General features: G+C 44.6%; 1 protein-coding gene across 1 annotated transcript in view; it reads left to right on the top strand.

Moving 5' to 3' along the window:
• Window positions 1-27,562, top strand: part of LOC311004175 (titin-like) — a 239,473-nt gene that overhangs the window by 166,305 nt on the left and 45,606 nt on the right. Inside the window, exons 154-194 of the mRNA XM_083996121.1 lie at window positions 904-1,051; window positions 1,166-1,331; window positions 2,207-2,358; window positions 3,240-3,536; window positions 4,167-4,466; window positions 5,270-5,584; window positions 6,058-6,206; window positions 6,870-7,020; window positions 7,698-7,979; window positions 8,493-8,795; window positions 10,075-10,377; window positions 11,141-11,422; window positions 11,942-12,129; window positions 12,645-12,756; window positions 13,288-13,590; window positions 14,027-14,335; window positions 14,769-15,050; window positions 15,183-15,482; window positions 15,624-15,917; window positions 16,005-18,974; window positions 19,209-19,529; window positions 19,678-19,962; window positions 20,049-20,354; window positions 20,469-20,632; window positions 20,741-20,981; window positions 21,225-21,500; window positions 21,593-21,892; window positions 22,010-22,312; window positions 22,401-22,700; window positions 22,845-23,132; window positions 23,264-23,566; window positions 23,738-24,040; window positions 24,158-24,463; window positions 24,635-24,922; window positions 25,002-25,292; window positions 25,387-25,674; window positions 25,755-26,037; window positions 26,200-26,507; window positions 26,629-26,733; window positions 26,895-27,092; window positions 27,187-27,483. Of these exons, the coding sequence (XP_083852247.1) occupies window positions 904-1,051; window positions 1,166-1,331; window positions 2,207-2,358; window positions 3,240-3,536; window positions 4,167-4,466; window positions 5,270-5,584; window positions 6,058-6,206; window positions 6,870-7,020; window positions 7,698-7,979; window positions 8,493-8,795; window positions 10,075-10,377; window positions 11,141-11,422; window positions 11,942-12,129; window positions 12,645-12,756; window positions 13,288-13,590; window positions 14,027-14,335; window positions 14,769-15,050; window positions 15,183-15,482; window positions 15,624-15,917; window positions 16,005-18,974; window positions 19,209-19,529; window positions 19,678-19,962; window positions 20,049-20,354; window positions 20,469-20,632; window positions 20,741-20,981; window positions 21,225-21,500; window positions 21,593-21,892; window positions 22,010-22,312; window positions 22,401-22,700; window positions 22,845-23,132; window positions 23,264-23,566; window positions 23,738-24,040; window positions 24,158-24,463; window positions 24,635-24,922; window positions 25,002-25,292; window positions 25,387-25,674; window positions 25,755-26,037; window positions 26,200-26,507; window positions 26,629-26,733; window positions 26,895-27,092; window positions 27,187-27,483 (13,360 nt within the window). The remainder of the gene's footprint in view (window positions 1-903; window positions 1,052-1,165; window positions 1,332-2,206; window positions 2,359-3,239; window positions 3,537-4,166; window positions 4,467-5,269; window positions 5,585-6,057; window positions 6,207-6,869; window positions 7,021-7,697; window positions 7,980-8,492; window positions 8,796-10,074; window positions 10,378-11,140; window positions 11,423-11,941; window positions 12,130-12,644; window positions 12,757-13,287; window positions 13,591-14,026; window positions 14,336-14,768; window positions 15,051-15,182; window positions 15,483-15,623; window positions 15,918-16,004; window positions 18,975-19,208; window positions 19,530-19,677; window positions 19,963-20,048; window positions 20,355-20,468; window positions 20,633-20,740; window positions 20,982-21,224; window positions 21,501-21,592; window positions 21,893-22,009; window positions 22,313-22,400; window positions 22,701-22,844; window positions 23,133-23,263; window positions 23,567-23,737; window positions 24,041-24,157; window positions 24,464-24,634; window positions 24,923-25,001; window positions 25,293-25,386; window positions 25,675-25,754; window positions 26,038-26,199; window positions 26,508-26,628; window positions 26,734-26,894; window positions 27,093-27,186; window positions 27,484-27,562) is intronic.

Raw genomic sequence — 27,562 nt, 5'->3', positions numbered from 1 at the left:
AGTCGCGAGCTGCCACAGTCTATGGTCGCGAGCCGCCGCCGCTGTGTTTCATTAAGAAGCCACAGTGACATAAATGAAGCAGCAGCTCCTCTAACTTCACTCTCTCATCACTTCTCTTCTTCGTCTGTTATGACGGTTGCTGGCAGCTTCGAGGCTCATTACCGCCACCTAGGTTGGAGTGAGGACTCAACTTTTTTTTTTTTTTTTTTAAATATTCATTCAGACGTATTCGTCGTGTGACTGTGTGCACCGAACCGTGACCCCCGTACCGTGACGGCACGGGACGAATACATATACCGTTACACCCCTACACTGTACTGTTTTTATGTTTTGGGACTCCGGATGGAAATGAGCACTGCTGCTATAATCTGGCACATTTACATGTTTTTATATGTTCATTGATGCGCACTGTCCCACCCAAATAAACAAATAAAGTAAAGTAAGTAAAGGCCTGAACAGCGCCATGTTGGATTGGCCGGCCGAGAACCCGCCCACTGGCCTCCAAGCAGCTGTCCACGGAGCTGCTCGGACCTGTCACTCAACGTTTCTGCGCCCTAATTGGCCAGAGTTTTAACCTAATAACAGTAAAACGGTAGAGTTAAAAAAAAATTCACCCCCCTCAGAGTGTGTGCGGGGGTAGAAACTATCGATTGAGACCAGAAAACGTTCTGACACCAGGCTTTTAACATGTTTACTGAGGATGTAAAGTGGGTGATTTTAACATGGGGGTCTATGGAGAATGCTGCTTTCTGACACCAGCCCCCAGAGGAAGAAGAGGGGATTGCAGTTTGTTGAACGAGGAAGTGACTTCACTTCTCAGACCGACGACTGCCCCCTTGGTTCTAACCTGTAGGAAGACAACAACCCTAACCCTGCTGTCTGACCCCGGTCTCTTTCCCTCAGGTGAACACGGCCTGTGCCAGCCAGTCTCTGGTGATCCCAGACCTCATCGGCGGTGAGGAATACCTGTTCCGTATCCGCGCAGAGAACCGCTTCGGGTTCTCACCCTTCGTGGACACCACTGAGGGGGCCAAAGCCAGAGATCCCATCCGTATGTTTCTTCATCTTCACCCACCTCAGAAAGAATCAGTGTGACGGTGGTTTCTATAATTAAAGGTCATGATCCTCAGGATGAGAACTGATATTTTATCCGTGGTGTTTGCAGATCCTCCCGACCCCCCCGCCAGGCTGAAGATCCAGAACGTGAGGAAGGGCACCGTGACTCTGACATGGAAGGCTCCGAAGAACGACGGCGGTTCGCCCGTCACCCACTACAGCGTGGACCTGCTCTGCTGGGCGGCCAGCAGCACTCAGAAGGAGTCGTGGAGGAGGTAAGGTCTCCATTGATCCACTTATTAACTCAGTCTCACTGTATGGAGTCATTGTGCATTTGTCACTGTAAACTAGGGGTGTCAACAATAATCGATTCGGCGATGCATTGCAATGCGGGACATGCACGATTCAGCATCGATGCGGCAACGTGTCATAATCGATTATTGTGTCACTGTTTATTTTCTGGCCTCAAATAAAGTTGTGAAGTTTCAATTACCTCCGGGGGCATTTCCGGAGCAACGACATGCGCAGCCTGTAGTAGCTAGTAGCTACATGCTAAGCGGCAGCACCAGCAGTAGCAGTGTATCCTGTATCTGGCCCTTCAAAATAAAAGCCCCATAGTCTTTCATATAGTTCAGTTATATTGATTTTGAGTTAATATTGACAAGACACGGCTCCAAAGGTTTGTTTGTTTTTTCCTGCGACCAATCGACCAATGAAATTTTGGTCCGCTAATGATGTTTTGGTCGACCAGTACTTGGTCGACTTTTTGGGGGCAGCTCTAGAAGTGATATATATGTTTTAAATGTTGAAAATGCCATATCCAATACCCTGTACCATTCGATTTTGTTGTATTTAATGACATTTATGTCAAAGATACAGGAGAGTGATAATACACACATAGCAGCCGATAAAATCTGTTGTTCAATATCTCATGACTGATGAAATATTTGCCGTGTTGTGTGCAGTAGAATTTTGATGCATCGCAATGCATCGTAGAATCATTACCTGGTGAATCGTAATCGAATTGAATCGTGAGGGCAGTGCCAATGCACACCCCTACTGTAAACCAACAGTGGGATGCTAGCACTATCTGTGTCTCTGATGTGTCGGTCGGTTGGGGCGGAATTCAACCCTCTGTCCTGTCTGGCAGGTGCAACAGGAGAGATGTGGACACCACAAGCTTCATAGTGGAAGACCTGACTGAGGGAGACGAGTACGAGTTCAGAGTGACGGCGTGGAACGAGGCCGGACAAAGCCGACCCTCATCCACCGTCGGACCCATCATCATCCAGGACCAGACCTGTAAGACTAAAAACTCTCTGAAAGACCTAGAGTTGCATTAGGGGAGATGTAGGATGCAGTGTTTAGGGACTACAGAGTGGGATGCCTCAAGGTTTTAGCAAAGTTTGGACTGCAGGTTTCTAATCTCAGGTCATCATAGGACGAATCTCCTTGTTGTTTACAACTACTCCCGGGTAGAAAACCAGCATGAGAACAATAGTGACGGACGAGAGTTTCACTATATATATTTCATTTTTCACGTCACTATATCACCGTTTAGACTAATCTGATGTTTGTAAAGTTTATAAAACCAATGATTGGACAAACATTACTATTTCTGTGTTCACATTTTTGTAATTAGTCATGGTTATCAGAGATTAGCCGGGCTAACGGTTAGCTACCTGTTTAACTTTAATAACTCAGTGACTCAATAAACGCTCCATGAAAAAATATTTTCTCCAGCGGATATCTGAGTTCCAACATGACTGAGCTAACTGGAGTAGTTTCATGTTGTGTCCCACAACGGGAGGGTTTTAACAGCTGACGTCCTGGTGTTAGCTTAGCTTAGCTACCGTTAGCTGTCCCTGTCAGCTGAGCCACTGATACTTTCTAGAGACTGTGATTCCCCCAAACTGAATAAATACAACACATAGCAACACAAAACACACACACAGAAATAGTAATGTTTCTTCAATCATTTCAGATTTGTCTAAACGGTGATAGGGCGTAAAAATAAGATATATAGCTAAACTCTCGTTCGTTACTATTGATCTCGTTCAAATTGCGTGCTGGTTTTCTACCCGGAAGTAGAATGTAAACAACAAGGAGATTGGGTCTATTCTTGCTCTAATCAAACAGCAACAGAAAGAAGACGACTCTTTCCCCTCTCCCTTGTCTTGCAGGCGCTCCGTCCATCGAGCTGAAGGAGTTCATGGAGGTGGAGCAGGGCTCTGACATCAGCATCGTGGCCAAGGTCCGCGGCTGTCCGTTCCCCACGCTCACCTGGTACAAGGCCCCGCCCCACAAGTCTGACAGCAAGGTGGAGGTCCAATACGACGAGCACATCAACAAGATCGTGTCGGACGACACCTGCTCGCTGCTCATCCAGCAGGGCAAACGTCCCGACACCGGCCTCTACACGCTGGTGGCCTCCAACAGCCTCGGCAAAGCCTCCAAGGAGATGAGGCTCAACGTGCTGGGTACGAACACAGCTGACCGCTAGCATCACACTGCAAAAACTCTACATCTTTCCAAGAATATTTGTCCTATTTCTTGTCAAAATGTCTCATTTCTAGTCAAAACTAATCTCTTTCCACTTAAAATAAGACTCATCACCTAAAAATTTCAAACTAATTTTCACTTGAAATAAGTAGAAAAATCTGCAGATTTCAACTATTCAACCATTACATTTAAACATGCAGGATTTCAATGTTTTCTTCTCCCTTTAGCATTTCTACTGCTTTTTACCTTTAAAAGACATCCATCTCATACTACAAGTTATATGTTTCAGCTTTAGCATTAGCCTTTTCAACATTGCTTTGGCAGTTTCTGCTCCACTATCAGATTTTTCTACTTATTTCAAGTGAAAATCAGCTTGAAAGAAGTAAAAAGTGTCTAAAAACAAGCTGCTTTTTATGTGATGAGTCTTATTTTAAGTAGAATGAGATTTGTTTTGACTAGAAATAAGACAAATATTCTTGGTAAGATTTTGAGTTTTTGCAGTGTAGGTTTAAGAGTCTGATCAATATAAACACCACAAAAAATGCTATTACTGATCACTGAGAAGACAGAGGACATTTCTAAACACGTTGCTCCTCTGTGTTCCTCAGGTCGACCCGGTCCTCCCTCTGCTCCCATCAAGTTCGAGGAGATCGGAGCCGAGAGGATCACGCTCTCCTGGCTGCCGCCCAAAGACGACGGCGGCTCCAAAGTCACCAACTACGTCATCTGGAGACGGGTGGCCAACAGGAAGACCTGGGTGATCGTCACCAACGAGCCCAAGGAGCGCATGTGGACGGTGGAGAACCTGATGGAGGGGCACGAGTACGTGTTCCGCATCATGGCCCAGAACAAGTACGGAGTCGGTGATCCGCTGGACAGCGACCCCGAGATCGCCCGCAACCTCTACAGTGAGTCTCCATATTACAGCCTATTTACTAGGGCTGGGACGATATGCTTTTCTCCCGATTCGATTCTTCTACGATTTTTTGGATGGCGATTCGATTTAAATTAAGATTCTATGATATTGCCGATTCTCTCGATTTTTAGTCTGCGTTTTTAACATTTATCTGCACACAAACACTGTAGGAGCCTATAAATTAACATACTCCATTATAAAGTGAACTTAAACCCTTTTCAAAACCTGTACTCTCTGTATGTAAAAAAGGCGAACAAATGCACATTGCACAATATTAAAAAAACATTAAAAAAAAAATGATTTTTGAGAAGAAGAAAAAAATCGATTTTTGGAAGAAAAAAAAATCGAATTTTGAAAAAAAAATCGATTTAAAAATCGTCAAAAATTGATTTTTTTTTTTTTTTTTATATTGTGCAATGTGCATTTGTTCGCCTTTTTTACATACAGAGTACAGGTTTTGAAAAGGGTTTAAGTTCACTTTATAATGTTAATTGATTGGCTTCTACAGTATTTGTGTGCAGATAAATGTTAAAAATGCAGACTAAAAATCGAGAGAATCGGCAATATCGTAGAATCGCAATTTGAGTCGAATTGCCATCCAAAAAATCGTAGAAGAGAAAAGCATATCGTCCCAGCCCTACTGTTTACAGCATTTATACGTAAACCTACATCCTTCACACTGCTGTGCATTAAGCTGCTGACTGAGAACGTGTGTGTGAAGGGCTCAGCTGAGCAGCGATGGGTCAGTTGCTTCTCAAACCTTCTGACACTTCCTCCTGTCCGTTCTCTCTGCAGCCGTCCCCGGTCAGTGTGAGAAGCCGACAGTCACCAACATCACCATGGACTCCATGACGGTGAACTGGGAGGAGCCCGAGGACGACGGCGGCACGCCCATCACCGGCTACTGGCTGGAGCGCAAAGAGACCACGGGCAAGCGCTGGACCCGCGTCACCCGAGACCCCATCCGGCCCATGGGCATGGGCGAGTCCTTCGTGGTGAGCGGCCTCATCGAGGGCTCCCAGTACCTGTTCAGAGTCTACGCCATCAACGCCGCCGGACCCGGCCTCGCCAGCCCCCCTACAGACCCCATCTTCGCCAGAGACCCCATCTGTGAGACCTAAATCCTGAAATCACACACAGTTTATCATTTAAACACTGCAAAAACTCAGTACCTTACCAAGAATATTTCTCTTATTTCAAAACTAATCTCATTCTACTTAAAATAAGACTCATCACATTAAAAAGCAGCTTGTTTTTAGACACTTTTTACTTCTTTCAAGCAGATTTTCACTTGAAATAAGTAGAAAAATCTGATAGTGGAGCAAGTTTTTCGTTCTTATTACAAGCACAAAAAACTTTTTCTACTTATTTCAAGTGAAAATTAGTTTGAAACAAGTGAAAATGATCTAAAAACAAGTTAATTTTTAGGTGATGAGTCTTATTTTAAGTAGAAAGAGATTAGTTTTGACTAGAAATGAGACATTTTGACAAGAAATAAGACAAATATTCTTGGAAAGATTTTGAGTTTTTGCAGTGTAGAGACACAGAGCACGAAGTTGACTGCTTGTCATTCTCTCCTGCAGCCCCGCCTTCTCCTCCGACCCCCAAGGTTTCTGATTGGACCAAGTCCACCGTGGACCTGGAATGGATTCCTCCTCTGAAAGACGGAGGCTCCAAGATCATGGGCTACTGGGTGGAGTACAAGGAGGAAGGCACCGAGGCCTGGGTCAAGGTGAGGGGAAGCGTCCCGATATCCACTTACCCTACAAAATACATGTCTTCCAATATTATTTTAACACTAGAACGGCCACGGCGGTCATTTTGACCTTTTTGACATTTATATGTGCAATAACTTTGTTGAAAAAAAACATACAATCTTGCTGCTACCTGACTTTTCCTAAAAGTGTCTGTATTTTAATTCAAAATGTTTTTTAAGTAAATCACACAAAAGGCAAAGAAAATATGGTCACTTTGACCTATTTCGGCCATATGCGGTCATTCTCATGACCGAGAAGTTGTTACATTCTAGAGATATATATGTTGGTGTTATGTTGTTTTAAAACGATATCACAACACAATAAATTAATGAATTTTTCAATTTCGTATTTTTTGTGAGAGATGACAGGGTTTTGAATCAAACGGTCATTTTGACCGCTTGTGGCCGTTCTAGTAGGTTTGGAATTCTGGCCCTTCTAGTGTTAATCCACTGGGATGAGTGCAACAGGCCGTGTACAATAAGTCTTAATACTCTCCTGGACAAACAGTAGTTTGTTATTAACCAACAAGTCTTAGTCTCCCTCACAGTGGATCTTTGACATTGTTGCTGACTCAGATACAAAACGTGGTTTTAGAGAGAGATCTGCTGGAGAGGAACCTGAGCGTTTGTGTTTTTCAGGCCAAGGAGATCGAGATCCGTGGCACCCGCTTCGTGATCACTGGTCTGAAGACCGGTGGCAAGTACCGGTTCAGGGTTCTCGCCTTCAACGCTGCCGGAAACAGCGAACCGGGCGAAGTCCCAGAGGTGCTGGAGGTCAAAGACAGAACCAGTAAGTCCTTCTGAAAGTCTTTATTCCTTCCTGTGGCCACCATCGCAATATATTTTTTCGTAGGATAGGTCTGGGAAAGTCCCGCCTTCCCCGCCTCTGATTGGTTATTTGATTTGGCCGTGTAACGTCATCACACAACAGTACTGTAGTAAACTAAAATATACACAAACTGAAGGCGAAGCGGTTTGCATTTTCGCCTGCGGTGTGGTGAATCCCAGTTCGATCCCCGCTGGTTTTACATTCCGAAAAATTTAGCTTTTAAATTTATATTCCAAGTTTACATTTTGAGTTTGAGTGAGAAGTGTAATTGTGCCGTTGGTTGGGTTTAGACAATGAAGAATGGAGTTGGTTAAGTTTAGTAGAAAGAGCAGGTAGAGGCTAGACAGGCCAGATAAGTAGAGAGAGACCAGGTAGATCTAGGCACTTATCACACTTTGCTGACAGCCTGCCTTTCACAGCCGTTTCACAGCCAAAACAAACAACCAATCAGGCGAGAGCCCCTCTAGCCAATCAGAGTCGAAATTGGAGCCCATCTAGCCAATCAGAGGCGGGAACGGCGGGAAAGGCGGGACTTTCCCGGACTCATCCTACGAAAAAAAATATTGCGGCCACCATCCATCAGTCTAGTCTCTTTTGAGTGAGCAGACAGTAATATTGAGGTTCTTCCTTCCTTTCAGTTGCTCCCGAGGTGGATCTGGATGCCTCGGTGAAGGAGAGGATGGTGGTCCATGCGGGCGGTGTGATCCGCATCATCGCCTACGTGTCGGGCCAGCCGGCTCCCGAGGTGACGTGGAGCAGAGACGGAGCCGCTCTGCCGCCCGAGGCTCAGGTGGAGACCACGGCCATCAGCTCCTCTCTGGTCATCAAACCCTGCGCCCGGAAACACCTGGGAGTCTACACCCTGACCGCCAAGAACGCCGGAGGGGAGAAGACCAAGAACATCACAGTGGAAGTTCTGGGTGAGATATTGTTGTCAGAAAGATAAATATGTCTTTAGACTGCAAAAACTCTGAATATTTCCAAGAATCTTTGTCTTATTTCTTGTCAAAATGTCTCATTTCTAGTCAAAACTAATCTCTTTCCACTTAAAATAAGACTCATCACCTAAAATTAACTTGTTTTTAGATCATTTTCACTTGTTTCAAACTAATTCTCACTTGAAATAAGTAGAAAAATCTGCCAGTGAAAGCAAGTTGTTTGAGCTTGTAATAAGAAAGAAAAACTTGCTCCACTATCAGATTTTTCTACTTATTTCAAGTGGAAAATTTGCTTGAAAAAATTAAAAAAAAGTGTCTAAAAACAAGCTGCTTTTTAAATGTGATGAGTCTTATTTTAAGTAAAATTAGATTTATATTGACTAGAAATAAGACAAATATTCTTGGTAAGATTTGAATTTTTGCAGTGTAGACAAATGAGATCAGTTTAAAATATGTAATTTCTTTCTACTAAACCCAGTTGTGTTGTCCCTTTAGACGTCCCCGGACCCGTGGGGATCCCCTTCACCGCCGAGAACCTGAGCAGCGACTCCTGCAAGCTCAACTGGTTCTTCCCCGAGAACGACGGCGGCTCTCCCATCAGCAACTACCTGGTGGAGAAGCGCGAGGCGGAGCGGAAGGCCTGGACCTCGGTCTCCTTCACCGCCAGCAGGCAGAACGCCGTGGTTCACGGACTCACCATCGGAAAGTCCTACTTCTTCAGGGTGGCCGCCGAGAACGCCATCGGCCTCGGGCCCTTCATGGCCACCGCGTGCGAACTCGTGGTCAAGGAGCCCATCAGTGAGTTCGCTTTCATTCATTCATTCAAACCTTTATTTATTCTCGAAAGGACATTGCACTGCAAAAACTCAAAATCTTACCAAGAACATTTGTCTTATTTCTAGTCGAAACAATCTCATTATGCTTAAAATAAGACTCATCACATTAAAAGTAGTTTGTTTTTAGACACTTTTTTACTTCTTTCAAGCAGATTTTCACTTGAAATAAGTAGAAAAATCCGACAGTGGAGCAAGTTTTTCTTTCTTATTACAAGCACAAAAAACCTGCTTTCACTGGCAGATTTTTCTACTTATTTCAAGTGAAAATTAGTTTGAAACAAGTGAAAATGATCTAAAAACAAGTTAATTTTTAGGTGATGAGTCTTATTTTAAGTGGAAATAGGTTAGTATTGAGTAAAGATTAGACATTTTTGACAAGAAATAAGACAAATATTCTTGGAAAGATTTGGGGTTTTTGCAGTGTGAGGTTTTACCCTCATTTGCAATGTCGTCGAGATCACAGCGATATTCAAAGCGAAACACAATGCACAGCAGAGGATAAAACACAGTTACAAAAGTTAAATACATCTGATTCATTACAAAATTTAAAAACAGTTCCAGACTGTGGTAAAGAGGTTTGAGATGATATTTTTATAATGTTGATGGGATGGAGGAGCATTGATTTTAAGTGTGAGTAGAAGATGGTTCCAGGAGGCAGTACAGGGGCATCATAGCAAAATGCAGATTTACCAAGTTCAGTTTGTACCCAGGGGACTTTAAAAGTAAGCCAGTTGAATATGAACCTTGATTTAAATCTAACAGTGTTGTAATGTCTGGTGGGAGTTTTTCAGTAATGGCTTTAAAGATGAAGAGATGCCAGTGATTGTTGCGTCTTTCTGACAGGGAAGACCAACCTACTTTTGTGTACAGATTAACAATGATGAGTGCTATAACTATGGCCGGTCATGAATCTAAGAGCAGAGTGATAGACCACATCTAGAGGTGACAGAGTTGAAGGGGCAGCATTCCTATAAATAATATCACCATAGTCCAACACTGGCATAAAGACAGCTTCAACAATCCTCTTTCTGCAGATCATAGGGAAAATTGATTTATTTCTGAAAAAGAAGCCAATTTTTTGTCTAAGTTTGCTAGTGAGATTATCTATGTGAAATTTAACCAAACACTGAGACCACTGACCTTTGGAGGTCAAAGTCTATCAAGATAAAGACAGGACTAGCTAGGATCTTCCTTTGTTTTTCTTTTTATACCATTAAATGAAAACTCTGTCTTTGTGTCAGGTGTGCCGGACCGCCCGGAGGAGCTGGAGGTCACCAGAGTCACCAAGGACTTGATCAGCGTCACCTGGAAGGCCCCCAAGTTCGACGGCGGCTCGGAGATCATCATGTACATCCTGGAGGCACGTATGATCGGCAAAGACAAGTACACCAGACTGACCAAGGAGAAGCTGATGGACAGGAAGTACACCTACGACGGTCTGAGAGAGGGGGACACCTACGAGTTCAGGGTCATCGCCGTCAACGAGGTCGGACCCAGCAAACCATCGTTCTCCACCAAACCAATCACCTGCAAGGATGAACTGGGTGAGCAGAGCACGCATCACCACAACAAGCTGGCTGCTCTCTTTCAGTGGGATAGAAATATTTTACTCACAGAAACAGTCAGGTAGAGAAAGATGTGGAAGCTGGAACAGGAAAAGGCCTGGTATATACAGTGTTTCCCACTGCAAAAATTCAAAATCTTACCAAGAATATTTGTCTTATTTCTAGTCAAAATGTCATTTCTAGTCAAAATAAATCTAATTATACTTAAAATAAGACTCGTCACATTTTAAAAAGTAACTTGTTTTTAGACACTTTTTTATTTTTTCAAGCAAATTTTCCACTTGAAATAAGTAGAAAAATCTGATAGTGGAGCAAGTTTTTCTTTCTTATTACAAGCACAAAAAACTTGCTTTCACTGGCAGATTTTTCTACTTATTTCAATTGAAAATTAGTTTGAAACAAGTGGAAATGATCTAAAAACAAGTTCATTTTTAGGTGATGAGTCTTATTTTAAGTGGAAAGAGATTAGTTTTGACTAGAAATGAGACATTTTGACAAGAAATAAGACAAATATTCTTGGAAAGATGTAGAGTTTTTGCAGTGTTTCCCTTTATACACCAGGCCTTTATTCTTTTGTTTCCAGTGTAGACGTAGAAATTACATCTCAGCCATAATTTGTTCATGTAACAAGCCTAGTTAAAAACAGTATATGCTTTATCACAGTAGAATCAGAAATGGAAACAGTCAGAATCTACTTTGTGTGTCATTTCATCTAATGTGTCTTTATTTTCTGCACCTGCAGAGCCACCGACCATCGAGCTCGACTTCCGCGATAAGATCATCATCCGCGTGGGCGAGAGCTGCCTGCTGCAGGGCCGCTACACCGGCAAACCCTCTCCATCCATCATGTGGTACAGAGACGACAATGAGCTGAAGGCCGACAAACACGTCATGTTCAAGAACACGCTGACCACCATGTCGCTGGGCCTGATGAAGGCCGAGCGCGAGCACAGCGGCAGATACGTGGTGGTGGTGGAGAACAGCACCGGGTCCAGGAAGGGAGTCTGCAACATCATAGTTGTCGGTACGAAGACGGACTATTGTGTTTCATATGAATTGATGTTATCAGGAGAAGACACAGTGAAGCTGCAGCGACTAAATGACTGATGTAGAACAGCAACACTGCAAAAACTCAAAATCTTTCCAAGAATATTTGACTTATTTCTTGTAAAAATGTCTCATTTCTAGTCAAAACTAATCTCTTTCCACTTAAAATAAGACTCATCACCTAAAAATCCACTTGTTTTTAGATCATTTTCACTTGTTTCAAACTAATTTTCACTTGAAATAAGTAGAAAAAGTTTTTTGTGCTTGTAATAAGAAAGAAAAACTTGCTCCACTATCAGATTTTTCTACTTATTTCAGGTTGAAAATTTGCTTGAAAAAAGTAAAAAGTGTCTAGAAACAAGCTGCTTTTTAATGTGATGAGTCTTATTTTAAGTATAATTAGATTTATTTTGACTAGAAATGACATTTTGACTAGAAATAAGACAAATTTTCTTGGTAAGATTTTGACTCACAACTCACACCCTCCTCCCTACAGACCGTCCAACTCCTCCAGTCGGCCCGGTCGTGTTCGACGAGGTGCACAGGGAGTACATGGTGATCTCCTGGAAGCCTCCTCTGGACAGTGGAGGTGTGGACGTGTCCAACTACATCATCGAGAAGAGAGACACCAACAGAGACCTCTGGACCACAGTGACATCAGCCACAACCAAGACCACATGCAAGGTGGGTTCAGATACACTGCAAAAACTCAAAATCTTTCCAAGAATATTTGTTTCATTTCTAGTGAAAACTAAACTCTTTTCACTTAAAATAAGACTCATCACCTAACAATGAACTTGTTTTTAGATCATTCTCACTTGTTTCAAAAAAAATTTCACTTGAAATAAGTAGACAAATCTGCCAGTGAAAGCAAGTTTTTTGTGCTTGTAATAAGAAAGAAAAACTTGCTCCACTATCAGATTTTTCTACTTATTTCAAGTGAAAATCTGCTTTAAAGAAGTAAAAAGTGTCTAAAAACAAGCTGCTTTTTATGTGATGAGTCTTATTTTAAGTAGAATTACATTTGTTTTGACTGGAAATTACATTTTGACTAGAAATAAGACAAATATTCCTGGTAAGATTTTGAATTTTGTGTAGTTTGGATGAGTTTAGTTTGAGTTCTAGTCAGCTGTTGCTGCCTCAGAGCTTCAGAAGTGTTTTGTTGGAGAAAGTCGTCAGCTATTTTTTTTTCCTCCCAGATCCCCAAGCTGACCGAGGGCAGAGAGTACATCATGAGAATCTCTGCTGAGAACATGTATGGCATCAGCGACCCACTGGAGTCTGAGGAAATGAGAGCCAAGGATCTCTTCAGTACGCTCTACTCACACATTCAAACACATCTACTCATTTGACTACATATATCGTAACACTTGAATAGGTATTCATAAGATTGACATGACACTGTCATAACCATGACATAACAGCTGTCATAAACATCAATGAATACTTATGACAGCTGTCGTTAAGTGTCATTCGGTAAGTTATGTCACTTTTGATGCAAAGTTGACATTATTTGAGATGTTTTTGTTCTGACAACTTGACATAAAGACAATTTAAACTGTCATAGCAGACCTAATTGCCAAACATTAAAAATGATGTCAAGTTGTCAGAACAAAAACATCTCAAATAATGTCAACTTTGCATCAAAAGTGACATAACTTACCGAATGACACTTAACGACAGCTGTCATAAGTATTCATTGATGTTTATGACAGCTGTTATGTCATGGTTATGACAGTGTCAATCTTATGAATACCTATTCACGTAAAGTGTTACCAAATATTTCCTGTACAACGGTGGATTGTGAAACGGTTTAGATAACCAGGTTTTCCCCTTCTGCAGGAGTCCCCGAGGCCCCTGAGATGCCCACAGTCCGGGAGGTGTACGGCACCAACGCCCTGGTGCTGTGGAACCGCCCTCGTGACGGTGGGAAGCCCATCACCAACTACATCCTGGAGAAGAAGGAGCCCACAGCCAAGAGGTGGTCCAGAGTCACCAGAGACCCGCTGTACCCGGCCACTCAGTACCGAGTCCAGGACCTGGTGGAGGGCTGCCAGTACGAGTTCAGGGTGATGGCTGAGAACGAGCTGGGAACCGGAGACCCCAGTGAACCCTCCAAACCCATTCTTGCAAAAGATCCTATTGGTCAGTATAACAAAGTTTCATTTTCATTATCATTATTACTATTACTATCCTTATTATATTATATCATTCAGCAGTTTGTTTCCAAATGACCAGGAAATTGAATTCACATGAAGTATTAATATTTTATTTTACTATTTGTACCTTTTACTCCGTTTTATCAGGCAAAAATAAAAGGTATCAGATGGATGGGATGAGATGGTATTTGATAATGTAGACTAGATTCAAAATGAAGTATTAGCATAGCTTTGTAATTTCACTGAAAATGCACAGGTTGCAGTAGAAGATGCTATACAACTGACGTTATAATTTATTGTTTTCATTGGGGTCAAATATAATGATAAATATTATCTGTGACTGTCTTTACCACTCAGGTCACCAGATTAAATTTCAGAGTGGCCAAGTAACTGACTATAGTCTCGATACTCTATCCTCACAGTGCGGCCCAGCCCCCCAGTCACCCCTGAGGCCTATGACAAGACCAAGGACACCGTCAGCCTGAAGTGGCAGATGCCTCGCCACGACGGCAAAGGCCGGATCTTTGGCTACATCGTTGAGTACCAGAAGCCCGGCGCCGTGGAGTGGACTCAGGCCAACGAGACTCCAGAGCAGTGCCCTGACCTCCATTACGTGGTGACAGGCCTGACTGATGGACAAGAGTACACCTTCAGGATCTTCACTGTCAACGCTGCCGGCAGATCTGACCCGTCCTACGTCAAACAGAACATCAAAGTCCACGACAGACTGGGTAATGACTTGTACTTCTACTGTTTTTAAATGGATGGATGGATAGATAGATAGATGGATGGATGGATGGATGGATGGATGGATGGATGGATGGATGGATGGATGGATGGATGGATGGATGGATGGATGGATGGATGGATAGATAGATAGATAGATAGATAGATAGATAGATAGATAGATAGATAGATAGATAGATAGATAGATAGATAGATAGAGAGAGAGAGAGAGAGAGAGAGAGAGAGAGAGAGAGAGAGAGAGAGAGAGAGAGAGAGAGAGAGATAGATAGATAGATAGATAGATAGATAGATAGATAGATAGATAGATAGATAGATAGATAGATAGATAGATAGATAGATAGATAGGCAGATAGATAGATGGTGTTTGGCTTTAATAATCTGCTCAGTGTGGTAATCTGGTCCCATGTGTGTCCACAGAGGCACCAGAGCTTTTGCTGGATGCCAACATGGCACGTGACCACCTGGCAATGTTGGGCACTGACATCACCTTGAGTGCCACGATTAAGGGTGTGCCCACACCCACCGTTAGCTGGAAGAAGAACGATGGAGACGTTCCTTCTCACTGCACCGTTGCCGTCACTGCCGCCGGCACCAAAGTCTTCATTCCTAAGTGTGTTCGTGCAGACTCAGGCAACTTCACCCTCACTGTGGAGAACACTGCTGGAAAGAAATCTGCCACTGTTGCTGTGCTTGTGCTGAGTAAGTAAAATGTCCACCAACTCAAACAATAGTTTGTTTGCCTCACCTCTGAGAAGAATATATCAAAATTTACAACCCTACAATAACCCTACAATACTGTGAATTTTACTCACCCACTTTTGTTTCCACCAGATAAGCCTTCTCCTCCCAGAGACTTGGCGGTCTCTGAGATCACCAGCGAGTCTGCCTACCTCACATGGAAGGCTCCTGAAGACAATGGTGGTGCTGTCATCTCTCACTACATTGTGCAGAAGAAGGACGTGGCTGCAGAGCAGTGGGTTCCTGTCTCTGCAAGCAATAAGAAGCTGAGTCTGATGGCCATGTACCTGATGGAAGGAATCCAGTACCTGTTCAGGGTGGCTGCTGAGAACCAGTTTGGCAGAAGTGACTTTGTGATGACCAAGACACCCATCAAGGCCATTGATCCCCTCTGTGAGTAAAACGCATTCTCACCTCATGGGAGTGTTTCTACTCAAATGCAAATACTGGGAGCCGTTTAAATGACACATTATCAATTGTTCCTCATTATCCAGTGCTAATTGGTTATTAATGATTCCTTCTTGATGCTATCAGATCCTCCTGGCCCACCCAAGAACCTGCACCACACCGATGCAGACAAGACAGAGGTGTGGTTGGCATGGGAGTGGCCTGACCGCACTGGTGGAAGTGAAATCACCGGCTTCATTGTGGAGCACCAAGAGGAGGGCCAGACTGACTGGGTCACCTTCAAGACTGTGAGCAATAACCACGCCCACGTCACCGGCCTGGTGGAAGGCAAGACTTACCGCTTTAGGGTGAAGTCACAGAACGCCATTGGTGTGAGCCGTCCTGACACCAGTGTTCCCATCACCTGTCAGGAGAAGACATGTAAGACACATTCTTGGTTCTTGTGGAGTTGTTTATTGCCAGTGGTGCTTCTGTCACTCTAATATTGTTGCTCTTTTTGTCTTTCAGTGCCACCAGCTATTGAAGTTGATGTTAAGCTTATTGAAGGTCTTGTTGTCAAAGCTGGCAGCACTATTATCCTCCCTGCAAAGATGACAGGCATTCCCATTCCCACTGCCAAGTGGATGACAGATGGCAATGAGATTGCATCAGAAGGCCGTTATCACATTGAGTCTGCTGGATCCTCAACCACTCTCAGTATCCCTGAGTGCAAGAGAGGAGACACTGGGGAGTACATCCTCACTGTGTCTAACCCTTCAGGCAGCAAGACTGTCGCCCTGCATGTCACAGTACTGGATCTTCCAGGTCCACCCATCGGACCTGTCAATATCTTGGAGGTGACCCCAGATTACATGATGATCCAGTGGAGAGCACCCAAGGATGATGGAGGCACGCCCATCACAAACTATGTTGTTGAAAAGAAGGATGTGAAGAAGCCATGGGAGCCCTGGTCTGTCGTTAGCTCCAGTGGCACCAGCACCAAGGCCAAGGTGTCCAGGCTGGAAAAGGGTCGTGAATACATTGTTCGTATCCGTGCAGAGAATAAGATTGGTATTGGTGCTGGACTTGAGAGTCCTCCCACTGTTGCCAAGAACATGTTCAATCCTCCTGGTCCCCCCGGCCTGCCTCAATGTTCTGATATCACAGAGAATGCCGTGACAGTGCAGTGGGAGCTGCCTGAATATGATGGAGGAAGCCCCATCAGTGGCTATGTGGTTGAACGCAGAGAAATGACAGGGAAGTGGATCCGTGTGAACAAAACTCCTGTGTTGGACCTCAGATACAGAGTCTCAGGCCTGTTTGAAGGGAACACCTACGAGTTCAGAGTGTTTGCTGAGAACATTGCTGGTGTCAGTGAGCCTTCTCCCACCTCCGACCCCGTCAAAGCCACACGTGCCATCACCAAACCTGGACCCCCTGGCAATCCAAAACTGAAGGACTGGAGCAAATCCTATGCTGACATTTGCTGGACAAAACCTACAAGAGATGGAGGCAGTCCTATTCTTGGCTATGTGGTTGAGATTCAGAAGACAGGAAGTGCCCAGTGGGACAGAATTAACAAGGACCTCATCAAGATTTGCGCTCACAGAGTGCAAGGCCTCATTGAAGGAATGGAGTACAAAATTCGCATCAGGGCCACCAACAAAGTTGGAGACAGTGAACCCAGAGAGCTGCCACAGACCATCTTGGCGAAGGACATCTTGGTGCCTCCTGAAGTTGTTGTTGATGTGTCCTGCCGTGACTCTCTTACAGTCCGAGCAGGTCAGATCATCAGTTTGATCACTAGGGTGAAAGGCAGACCAGATCCAGAGATCACATGGACCAAGGATGCCAGAGCCTTGTCCCGGGACAAACGCACTGAAATGAACAACAACTACCCGATGTGTGAACTGGTAATTAGCGAGGCAGTCAGGTCAGACTATGGCAAATATGCAATTGTTGCCAAGAACAGTAGTGGACAGGCACAGGCCACAATAATTGTCAATGTTCTGGACACACCGGGACCTTGTCAGAACCTGAAAGTGGCTTACGTCACAAAGAACTCTTGCATGGTGTCTTGGGAGAACCCAGAGGACAATGGAGGTACTGAGATCACCCAGTACGTTATTGAGTGCCGTCAGCCCAGCCAGAGAGGTTGGACAGTCGTCTCCAATGACTGCACAAAGCGTCAAATAAAGGCTCCTCTTACTGAGGGTTGTGAGTACTTCTTCCGGGTCAGTGCTGAGAACAAGATTGGTGCTGGTCCATCCACTGAGACCAAGACACCTGTGCTGGCAGTTGATCCCATTGAGAAGCCTGGTGAACCCATTGATTTCCACATATCTGAGATTGGTAAAACCTTCTGCTTCCTTAAGTGGAAGAAGCCAGATTATGATGGTGGTAGTCGTAACCTGGGTTATCACGTTGAGAAGAAACCAAAGGAGGCAGAGGAGTGGGAGAGGCTACATAAGGGTGCCATCAAGGAGACCCACTTCATGGCTGATAGGTGCATCGAAAACCAGATCTATCAGTTTAGAGTTCAAACCAAGAATGAGGGAGGCGAGAGCAACTGGGTGACCACAGGGGAAGTCCTGGTTAAGGAACTGCTCGTGCAGCCTGAGATCAAGATCAAACTGGATGGAACCCTTGTTGTCAAGGCAGGAGACTCCATTCCTATCGAGGCAATGGTAAAGGGCAAACCCCAGCCTGACATCAAATGGACCAAGGATGAAAGTACAGAGGAGATCAGGAAAGGCCCCAGGCTTCAGATTGAATCTGGTACTGACTTCTCCAAGCTGCTGATTACCGGAGCCAGGCGCACTGATACTGGCAAATATGTTATCACTGCCACAAATGGTGCTGGAACGTGCTCTGCTCATGCCAAGGTCAACGTTATGGACAGACCTGGCCCCATCAGGGATCTCAAGATCTCCGACATCACCACGGACAGGTGCCATCTGACCTGGGAAATCCCAGAGGATGATGGTGGCTGTGAAATCTACAACTACATCATTGAAAAATGTGATACCAAGAGGGGAGTCTGGTCAGTACACTCCAATGCTGTCATCACCAACAAGGCTAAAGTAACCCGCCTTATTGAAGGCAATGAGTATATCTTCAGAGTTCGTGCTGAGAATAAGATGGGTCCTGGTCCTGCTGTCCAGAGTGGATCTATTGTTGCAGGTACCCAGTTCAACGTACCTGATGCTCCTGAAGCACCAGAAGTCACCAAGATTTCCAAGGAGGAGATGACTGTGCAGTGGTCAGAGCCTGAGAGAGATGGAGGCAAGCCAATCACAGGTTATCTTTTGGAGAAGAGGGAGGAGCATGCCGTTAGATGGTCTCCTGTCATCAAAGATCCAGTCCCTACCACTCGTTTCACAGTTACTGGACTTCTACCTCTTCATGACTACCAGTACAGAGTCAAAGCTGTCAATGAAATCGGAATTGGCAATCCAAGCAAGGCATCACGTGCCATCACTGCCAAAGACACAGTCGGTATGTAACATATAATAATGTTTACATTGCAGGTAGTAACTGCTCTTTTTGCACATTTCTAATTTTAATTATTGATACATATTTTTATACATATTTATTTATTATAATTAACACACTTGATACTGTAGCTGCTACAGAATATTGCTGCTAAACAAAGTTTAATAGATGGAAGTCGTGTTATTTTGCTAAAGAGAAAATCTAGGGCCTGATGTTCACAAACCTTTCTTCTTACAGAGCCCCCCGCACCTCCTACTAACTTGAAGGTCGTGGACAGCACCAAATCCACTGTCACCCTGGGCTGGACCAAGCCTGTATCTGATGGTGGAGCTCCACTCATCGGCTACGTTGTGGAGATGAGAGTGCAGGGATCTGCTAAGAAAGGAGATGATGGTTGGAAGAGGTGCAATGTTGCAGCTCAGCTGATCGTGTGTGAGTTCACTGTCTCAAGTCTCGACGAGAACCTTGTGTATGAATTCAGAGTGTCTGCTCAGAATCAGGTGGGCATGAGCCTGCCCTGCAACCTGGACAGTGCTGTGATCCCAAGGGAGATTCTAGGTGAGGAAAAACAATAAATTGCTTTTGTGGTATCTGAGGTTAACCTGTTATGTCTGTGATGATGCCGTCCTGTGTAACACCTATCAACACTGAAAGGTGACCTGTATTTGTGACATCAAGCTGAAACTTGCACCATTTCTTCCAACAGAGGCACCAGAGATTGACTTGGATGCTAACCTGAAACAGGGACTGACAGTGAGAGCCGGCTGTCCCATCAGGCTTTGTGCTACCATCAGAGGCCGACCACCTCCCAAGGTAACTTGGAGGAGAATGGGAATCGACAATGTCGTCAGGAAGGGAAAAGTTGACATTATCGACACCATGACTTTCCTGGTCATCCCTGACAGCACACGCAATGACTCTGGCAAATACTGCCTGACTGTGCAGAGCACTGCTGGAGAGAAGGCTGTGTTTGTCAATGTCCAGGTTCTTGGTAAGTCATAGTTAATAATAACAATCAAATAATCAAATCAAAATACAAGTACCACATCTTAATGTCAAGCCTTGTTTTATTGACAGATACTCCTGGACCTGTTATGAATCTGGAAGCTACAGACATCAAACAGACATCAGCTATGCTCTCCTGGACTCCTCCAGATATCAATGGTGGCAAAGAAGTCACTCATTACATTGTTGAGAAGCGTGAGATTGATCGCAAGACTTGGGCAACCGTCAAGACTGAAGTAGACAAGGACAAGGTTCCCTTCAAAGTGACTGGTCTGATTTCAGGAACTGAATACTACTTCAGGGTCATGGCTGTCAATGAATATGGTCCTGGAGTTCCCACAGTAACACCTACTTCTTATATGGCCTCTGATCCTGTCAGTACGTATCATCTTATAATTACGCAGTGTGACACCACAGTTTAAGTTGTCTGTTTTATTTTTAATCAGTCATCAGAAACACTTGATCACACATGTCCGGTTCCCTTTTTTTCAGGTAAGCCAGATCCCTGTCCAAAGATTGAGGTTCTTGAGATTACCAAGAACAGTGCCGCAATCGGCTGGGTGAAGCCTATGAGGGATGGTGGTGCCAAGATCGATGGTTATGTGATTGAATATATAGAGGTCAAACCTCCTCCAGAGCCTCCTGCACCTGTGGAGGTTTGTCACGTGATCAACAAAATTCTAACAAAATGCTCTACATCAGTTCTTATCATTGAGTCAGCTCGAAGTATGAATCATTTATCTGCAATATTCAACTCTCTACAGGTTGCAGAAGGAGAGGAAGCTCCACCTCCACCACCTCCACCTCCACCAGTAGAGGAGGAAGAGGAGGAAGAGCCTGAAAAGGAGTTGTGGAATGCTTACACCACAGTAAAAGGTTTGACAATCAGCATCAGTGGCCTGAAGGAGGGCAAAAGGTACAAGTTCAGAGTGGCCGCCAAGAACGTCATGGGCATGAGCTTATTCACGGAGACGAGGGAGCCAATCGAGATCAAGGAACAAATGTGTAAGCTGTCATGCTACATTAATGTGTCAAATCAATTATGTTATATTTTCTAGTTCTTTTATTTTTTTAGTATCTTACAATCATCACTCAACTGCTGTGAAGTTTTGAAATAATACATTCTAATGATAAGAGTATGGTGTTTTAATATTGAGTTATGGCACTAAAGATGATCACTTTGTAGTCACAAGGCTGGGTCTCAGTTTACTGGAGTAGCTGCTCACACTCTTCTCTCCTTACTTGCAGTGGAACCAAAGATTGTTATGCCAGAGACAGTAAGTGCCAGAGCCGGAGCTAAGCTAAGAGTGGAAGCACTGGTTTCTGGGAAACCCGCCCCCACCTGCAAGTGGATGCGAGGCGAAGATGCAGTAGTCCCATCCAGTCGTCTGGCTGTGCACCAGTCTGGCAATATGTGTGTCCTTATCATCAAAGATGTGTCAAGGACTGACACTGGAGAGTACAGCCTCGTAGCTGAGAATAGCTCTGCAAAGGTGGTCCAAGCCCTGAAGATCATCATCAGAGGTCTTTATTCCCACACTTACATGCAAGTTATTTACATTACATGATTCGGCAGTGGAGAAAGTAACTCAACTGACTTTTCAATTGCTTTTCAGACATCCCTGGTCCTCCTGAGGGCCCTGTGGTAATCAGTGACATTGACTCTGACGCCTGCTCCCTGTCTTGGAACAAACCACTGGAGGATGGAGGCAGCAACATAACCAATTATGTGGTGGAGAAATGTGATGTGACTAGAGGTGACTGGGTAACGGCTGTTTCTTCCTGCCCAAAGACCGGTTGCAGGCTTGGAAAGCTCATTCCTGGGAAGGAGTATGTATTCCGCATCCGAGCTGAGAACCGCTATGGTGTGTCAGATCCCATTCAATCTGACAGGATGGTTGCCAAGTTCCCCTTCGGTAAGTTTTAACTAAAACATGTCCCCAGTGCAGACCTTGATGAGCAATAGATGCAAAATGATGCAAGGCTTGAATTGTCATTCCAGAGTGTTTATTGTTCTCTTCTGTTGCCACCAGATGTTCCTAGTGAGCCCCTCAATTGCCGCATTAATAAGACCAACAAGGACTGTATGTTTGTGGCCTGGGATACACCTGAGACAGATGGTGGTAGCCCCATCACAGGTTACTACATTGAGCGTAAGGAGAGGAACAGCTTGCTGTGGGTGAAGGCCAATGACACAGTTGTCCGCACCACTGAGTACCCTTGCGCTGGCCTAATCGAGGGCCTGGAATACACTTTTAGAGTCTCTGCCATAAACCGTGCAGGCCAGGGTAAACCAAGCAAGAAGACCGACTTTGTCACCGCCAGAACACCTATTGGTACGTTTGTTGCCAGCAATTATAGCATTTCTTTTGTTCATTTAGCCTTGTTTCATTACTTCTACTTATTTATCTATGTGTGTTACAGACACTCCAGGTAAACCTGAGATCCTGGATGTCACAAGGAACTCTGTCACTTTGGTTTGGACCCGTCCCAAGAATGACGGTGGAAGCAAGATCATTGGCTACTATGTTGAGTCCATGCGAGTGCCAGGAGACATTTGGCTACGCTGCAACACCAGCAGCCAGAATTGTCCAAGGGAGGAGTACACAGTTACTGGCCTGGAGAGAGACCTGCAGTACCAGTTCAGAGTCATCGCTAAAACTGCTGTCAACATAAGCAAACCTTCAGAACCCACAGACCCAGTTTTGGTCTGTGCTGAGAATGGTGAGAGTTTCACTTAAGTCTCTTACAGCAAAATCACTGTGATAGCAGTTTTAATGTGTCTAACTTTGACTGCCAAAACATTTTGAAATGTGAGAGTATCTCACAGAGTCTAACACTCATTTATCTCATCCTCATTCAACTCAGTTCCTCCAAGAGTGGAGATCAATGCCAAGATGGAGAAAGGTATAAGGGTGAAGGCTGGAGCCACAGTACTCCTGGAGGCTGAGGTATTTGGTAAGCCCATGCCCAAGGTGACTTGGAAGAAAGGCGACGATAGCCTAAAGTCAGGTGAAGGCCAGGTCATCAGCCATCAGAGACACCACTTCCAGTTAGAGATGACAGGAGTCACCAAGGATCACACAGGGACCTACACCATCCTGGCCGAGAATGCCAGTGGCTCCAAGACTGCAGAGATCAATGTCAACATCCTGGGTGAGGATTTCAATGTGTCTTTTGGAAAAGCTACCAGATTTTAAACAATTTATTTGCTGTTTTCACATATCTGCTTAACCCATCAACATGTGCTTAATTTGTTGATGTACCATTAATGTTTATGTCTTTAGATGTACCTGGCCCTCCTGCAAGTGTCAAATTCCTTGAGGTATTTGCCACCAATATCAAGCTGTCTTGGGAGCCTCCTCTGAAGGATGGTGGTTCCCCCATCACCGGTTATACTGTCGACAAGCGTGAGACCAGCAGAGCTAATTGGGCCCAGGTTTGCGGCAAGTTTAAGGGTGAAGTCCTTGAGTTCAATGTGGAGAGGCTGATCGAAGGAAGAGAGTACCAGTTCCGAATCCGTGCCGAAAACAACTGGGGAGTTGGAGATAACCTTATCACAAACCCTGTCATCGCCAAAAACCCTTTCAGTGAGTCAGCATTCTGTCATGTAGGATAGACATACATTAGACAATAAGGTGCTCAAACCTATTCACTGCAACATGACATATTCTGTTCATAACTACAGTGAAGTGAATGAGAAAGTGTATTTTATATTTTCAACATCCTCACTAAAAGGGTATCTCTTGTGTCACTTACAGCTGTCCCTGGCCCTTGTGAGGCCCCAGTGATTACAAATGTGACCAAAGACCAGATGACAGTGAGCTGGAAGGAGCCTTCTGATGACGGAAAGTCCACAATCCTTGGCTACGTGCTGGAAAAGAAAGTGGCAAAGGAAATGAACTGGACCAAGCTAAACAGAAAGCCTCTGACAGAAAGGACCCTTGATGTTACAGGCCTCACAGAGGGAACTGAGTATGAGTTCAGAGTCACAGCCGTCAATGTCGCAGGGCTTGGCAAACCAAGCGAGCCCTCTGCTGGCACCTATGCACAGAATCCCATCAGTGAGTCCAATGACTTCTGAAAACTTGACTGCAGTTATTTTATTATATGTTATATTACACAAACACTCACATTACGGAAACACATCACATAACCTGGATTAATGTGCTCTTTCCCAGCTCCTCCTGGACCAGTTGTGGATCCTCGTGTGACAGACACAACTCACAGCACCATCAGCCTCACCTGGACTGCCCCTGCCAACAATGGTGGAAGCCCCATCATTGGATACTTGGTTGAGTGCAAGAGGACTGACACGGCAGACTGGATCCGCTGCAATGTCCCCAGGAACCTACAGGAGACCAACTATGTCATACAGAACCTCATTGATAAGTCCGAGTACCAGTGCCGCATCACTGCCGTCAACAAGGTCGGCTTCAGCGAGCCAGTTGAAGTACCTGGCAAACATGTTGCAAAGAACATCGTTGGTGTGTATTTGATCACAATCTGCATTTATTTGTATTCTGAAGGACAGTGTAAATGAAATATGATATGACTGACATCACAAGGTGTGATGATACAATCCTGAAATAGTGTTAGTGCGAGTTTTAAAGCCCTCATTTACTAACCGTAAGATTATACCTTATGTGTTTGTGTAGTTCCTCCTGAGGCAGAGCTGAGCGCAGAGCTGAAGGAGGTCGTGGAGCTGCGTGCCGGCAACGTCCTGAGAATGCGTGCCACCATCAAGGGCCGTCCCACTCCCAGGATCATCTGGGCAAAGATGAACACCAACATCAAGGACCGTCAAGGCATCGTCATCAAATCCACCAACACTGACACCATGGTAATGGTAGAGAATGTCAACAGATATGATGCTGGCAAATACATTCTGAACCTGGAGAGCCCGGCTGGCATGAAGATGTACACCATCGTTGTGAAAGTTTTTGGTGAGTAAAGGGTTTTTTGAGGGCTGTGGTTCATATTTGAAGAGATGCTGTGAATGAGTGAGTTGTTGTATCTCTCTAGACACCCCTGGACCACCGGTCAACCTGGTTGTGAAGGAAACCTCCAAAGACAATGCTTCCATCTACTGGGATACTCCTCTGATTGATGGTGGCCACGAAATCACCCACTATGTTGTGGAGAAGCGTGATACTGAGAGGAAGGCCTGGTCCATTGTCTCCAACAACTGCGCAAAGACAGCATTCAAAATCCCTGACCTGAATCCTGGACGGTCCTACTGCTTCAGAGTGTCAGCAGTCAATGAGCTTGGTATTGGAGAGGCCTGCGAGACAGCCGATTCAGTCAGAGCATCAGGTGGGTGTGATAAAAACAGACTGAGTGTTTGGCCTTATTATTTGTTGCTTTTGTGATTTTTCTGATTCACTGCATTCATGATTGCCATTTGCAGAGGAGCCTGGGCCTGTCATGGACTTCAAGACCCTGTTGGTTACCAAGGACTCTTGCACACTAACCTGGAAGAAACCACTCACCGATGGAGGCAGTCGTATCATTTGCTACGTGCTAGAGGTTCTCAATGGTGAGGACAAATACAAGGAGCTAATGAGGTCCAAGAACATGCAGTACAGCGCTAAAGACCTAGTGGAGGGCAGAGAGTACAACTACAGAGTCAAGGCCGTGAATGATACAGGAGAGAGCGCTGCCAAGGAGCTCACAGTGGTAGCCAAGGACCAGATCAGTAAGTGTCCATATTTATTCAAATACGGTTTTAGTGCTCAAGTTCACAGACAATTAAATAGTTGTACCTCCCCTTTGTAGTTCATCCAACTTGTGACTTGAGGGAGCTGCCCGACATGTGCTACATTGCCAAGGAGGGCAGCACTGTCCGTCTGAAGATCCCTATCATTGGCAAACCTACACCCAAGGTCTCTTGGAAGAAGGGCGATGAAGAAGACCTGACAGATACTGGCCGAGTGTGTGCTGAGTCCTCTGCAGTAAACACCACCCTCCTGATAAGAGACTGCCAGAGAAGTGATGCGTCCAAATACACCATCACCTTAAGGAACAGTGCTGGAAGCAAAGAGTCCACCATCTTCATCAGGTACAAATCAATTTGTACCAGAGCATTTCATTTCAGAAAGTGTACAAAATACAAAATTTAGATATTTTTCTCAATCACAACATATTTGTTTCAGTCACATTCTCAAATATTCAAATAAGCAACAAAGATAAAAACTGTTTTATTTCCTCTGTCTCCTTCTAGGGTTGTCGGTAAACCAGGCATCCCCATTGGACCTGTCAAATTCAAAGATGTTACTGCTGATGGTGCTACCCTGAAGTGGGGTGCTCCTAAGGATGATGGTGGCTCAGAGATCACCAATTACATCTTGGAAAAGAGAGACTCCGTCACCAACATGTGGGTGACCGTGTCCTCAGCTGTGGAGACCAACACCATGAGGGTGACCGGTCTCCATGAGGGCACAGAGTACATCTTCAGAGTCTGCGCTGAGAACAAATATGGCGTTGGAGAAGGACTGAAGTCTGAGCCCATAGTCGCTAAACATCCATTCAGTAAGTGATAACTTACTGTGTGTCATGTATCCAATGAAAGATAATGATAATGAAAAGGATGTTTAAGAATTGAACTTGACATTAAGCCTCTCTTGACCACTTTATCATTCTTTTTCTACAGACGTTCCCGACGCTCCTCTTCCTCCTCAGATCATGAGCATGCGTCACGACTCCGCATATCTGGCCTGGTCTGACCCCAGAAAGACTGGAGGATCTCCCATCACAGGTGCAGTCACTTGAACTACCTATTGTCAGCCAGCTATGTTACTTTTATTTATTAATTTAACATGCATTTTATCTTTACTTTAATGGATCTATGACTATTACAGGGCTAGACAAAAGCTTATGTTATTTCCTGTATCCCCTGCCCTTTGGTATTACACTTAGGTTACCATGTTGAGTTCAAGGAGAGGAACAGTATGTTGTGGAAGAGGGCAAGCCCAAATGCCTTGAGAATGAAGGAACACAAGGTGACTGGGCTTACTGAAGGCTTGGAGTACGAGTTCAGAGTCATGGCAATCAACCTGGCCGGCATTGGCAGACCAAGTGCTCCCACTGATCCACGGGTGGCCCTGGATCCCATTGGTAAGTATAGGAAGTGGCTGCAAGTATTAAAAAATACTGATGGTATAAAGAAACAGTTCTGCACTCATATCTTTCTGAAAATCTTTATTATTAGATGCCCCTGGTAAACCTGATGTGGTCAGCATCACAAGGAGCACAGTCACCCTGCAATGGACTGAACCAGAGTCCGATGGTGGCCACAGGCTGACCGGCTATATTGTCGAAAGACGTGATCTGCCATCTAAGATCTGGGTTAAGGCTAACAATGTGAATGTTGTGGATCCAGCGTTCACCGTAACGGATCTGCAGGAGGGTTGCAAATATGAGTTCAGGATCAGGGCAAAGAATGCTGCTGGTGCCCTCAGTCCGCCCTCTGAGCAGACAGACACCATCATCTGCAGAGACGAATATGGTGAGATGAATATTAAATATTTTAAATCACTGTTTTCAGTCGGAGGATATAACTATGCGGTAGAAACTTGGCATAATAC

Source organism: Trachurus trachurus, assembly GCF_905171665.1.
Source record: "Trachurus trachurus genome assembly, chromosome: 21".
NCBI lineage: Eukaryota > Metazoa > Chordata > Actinopteri > Carangiformes > Carangidae > Trachurus > Trachurus trachurus.
Note: the sequence above shows the minus strand (reverse complement) of the source record. Positions and strands in the feature narration are given on the sequence as shown.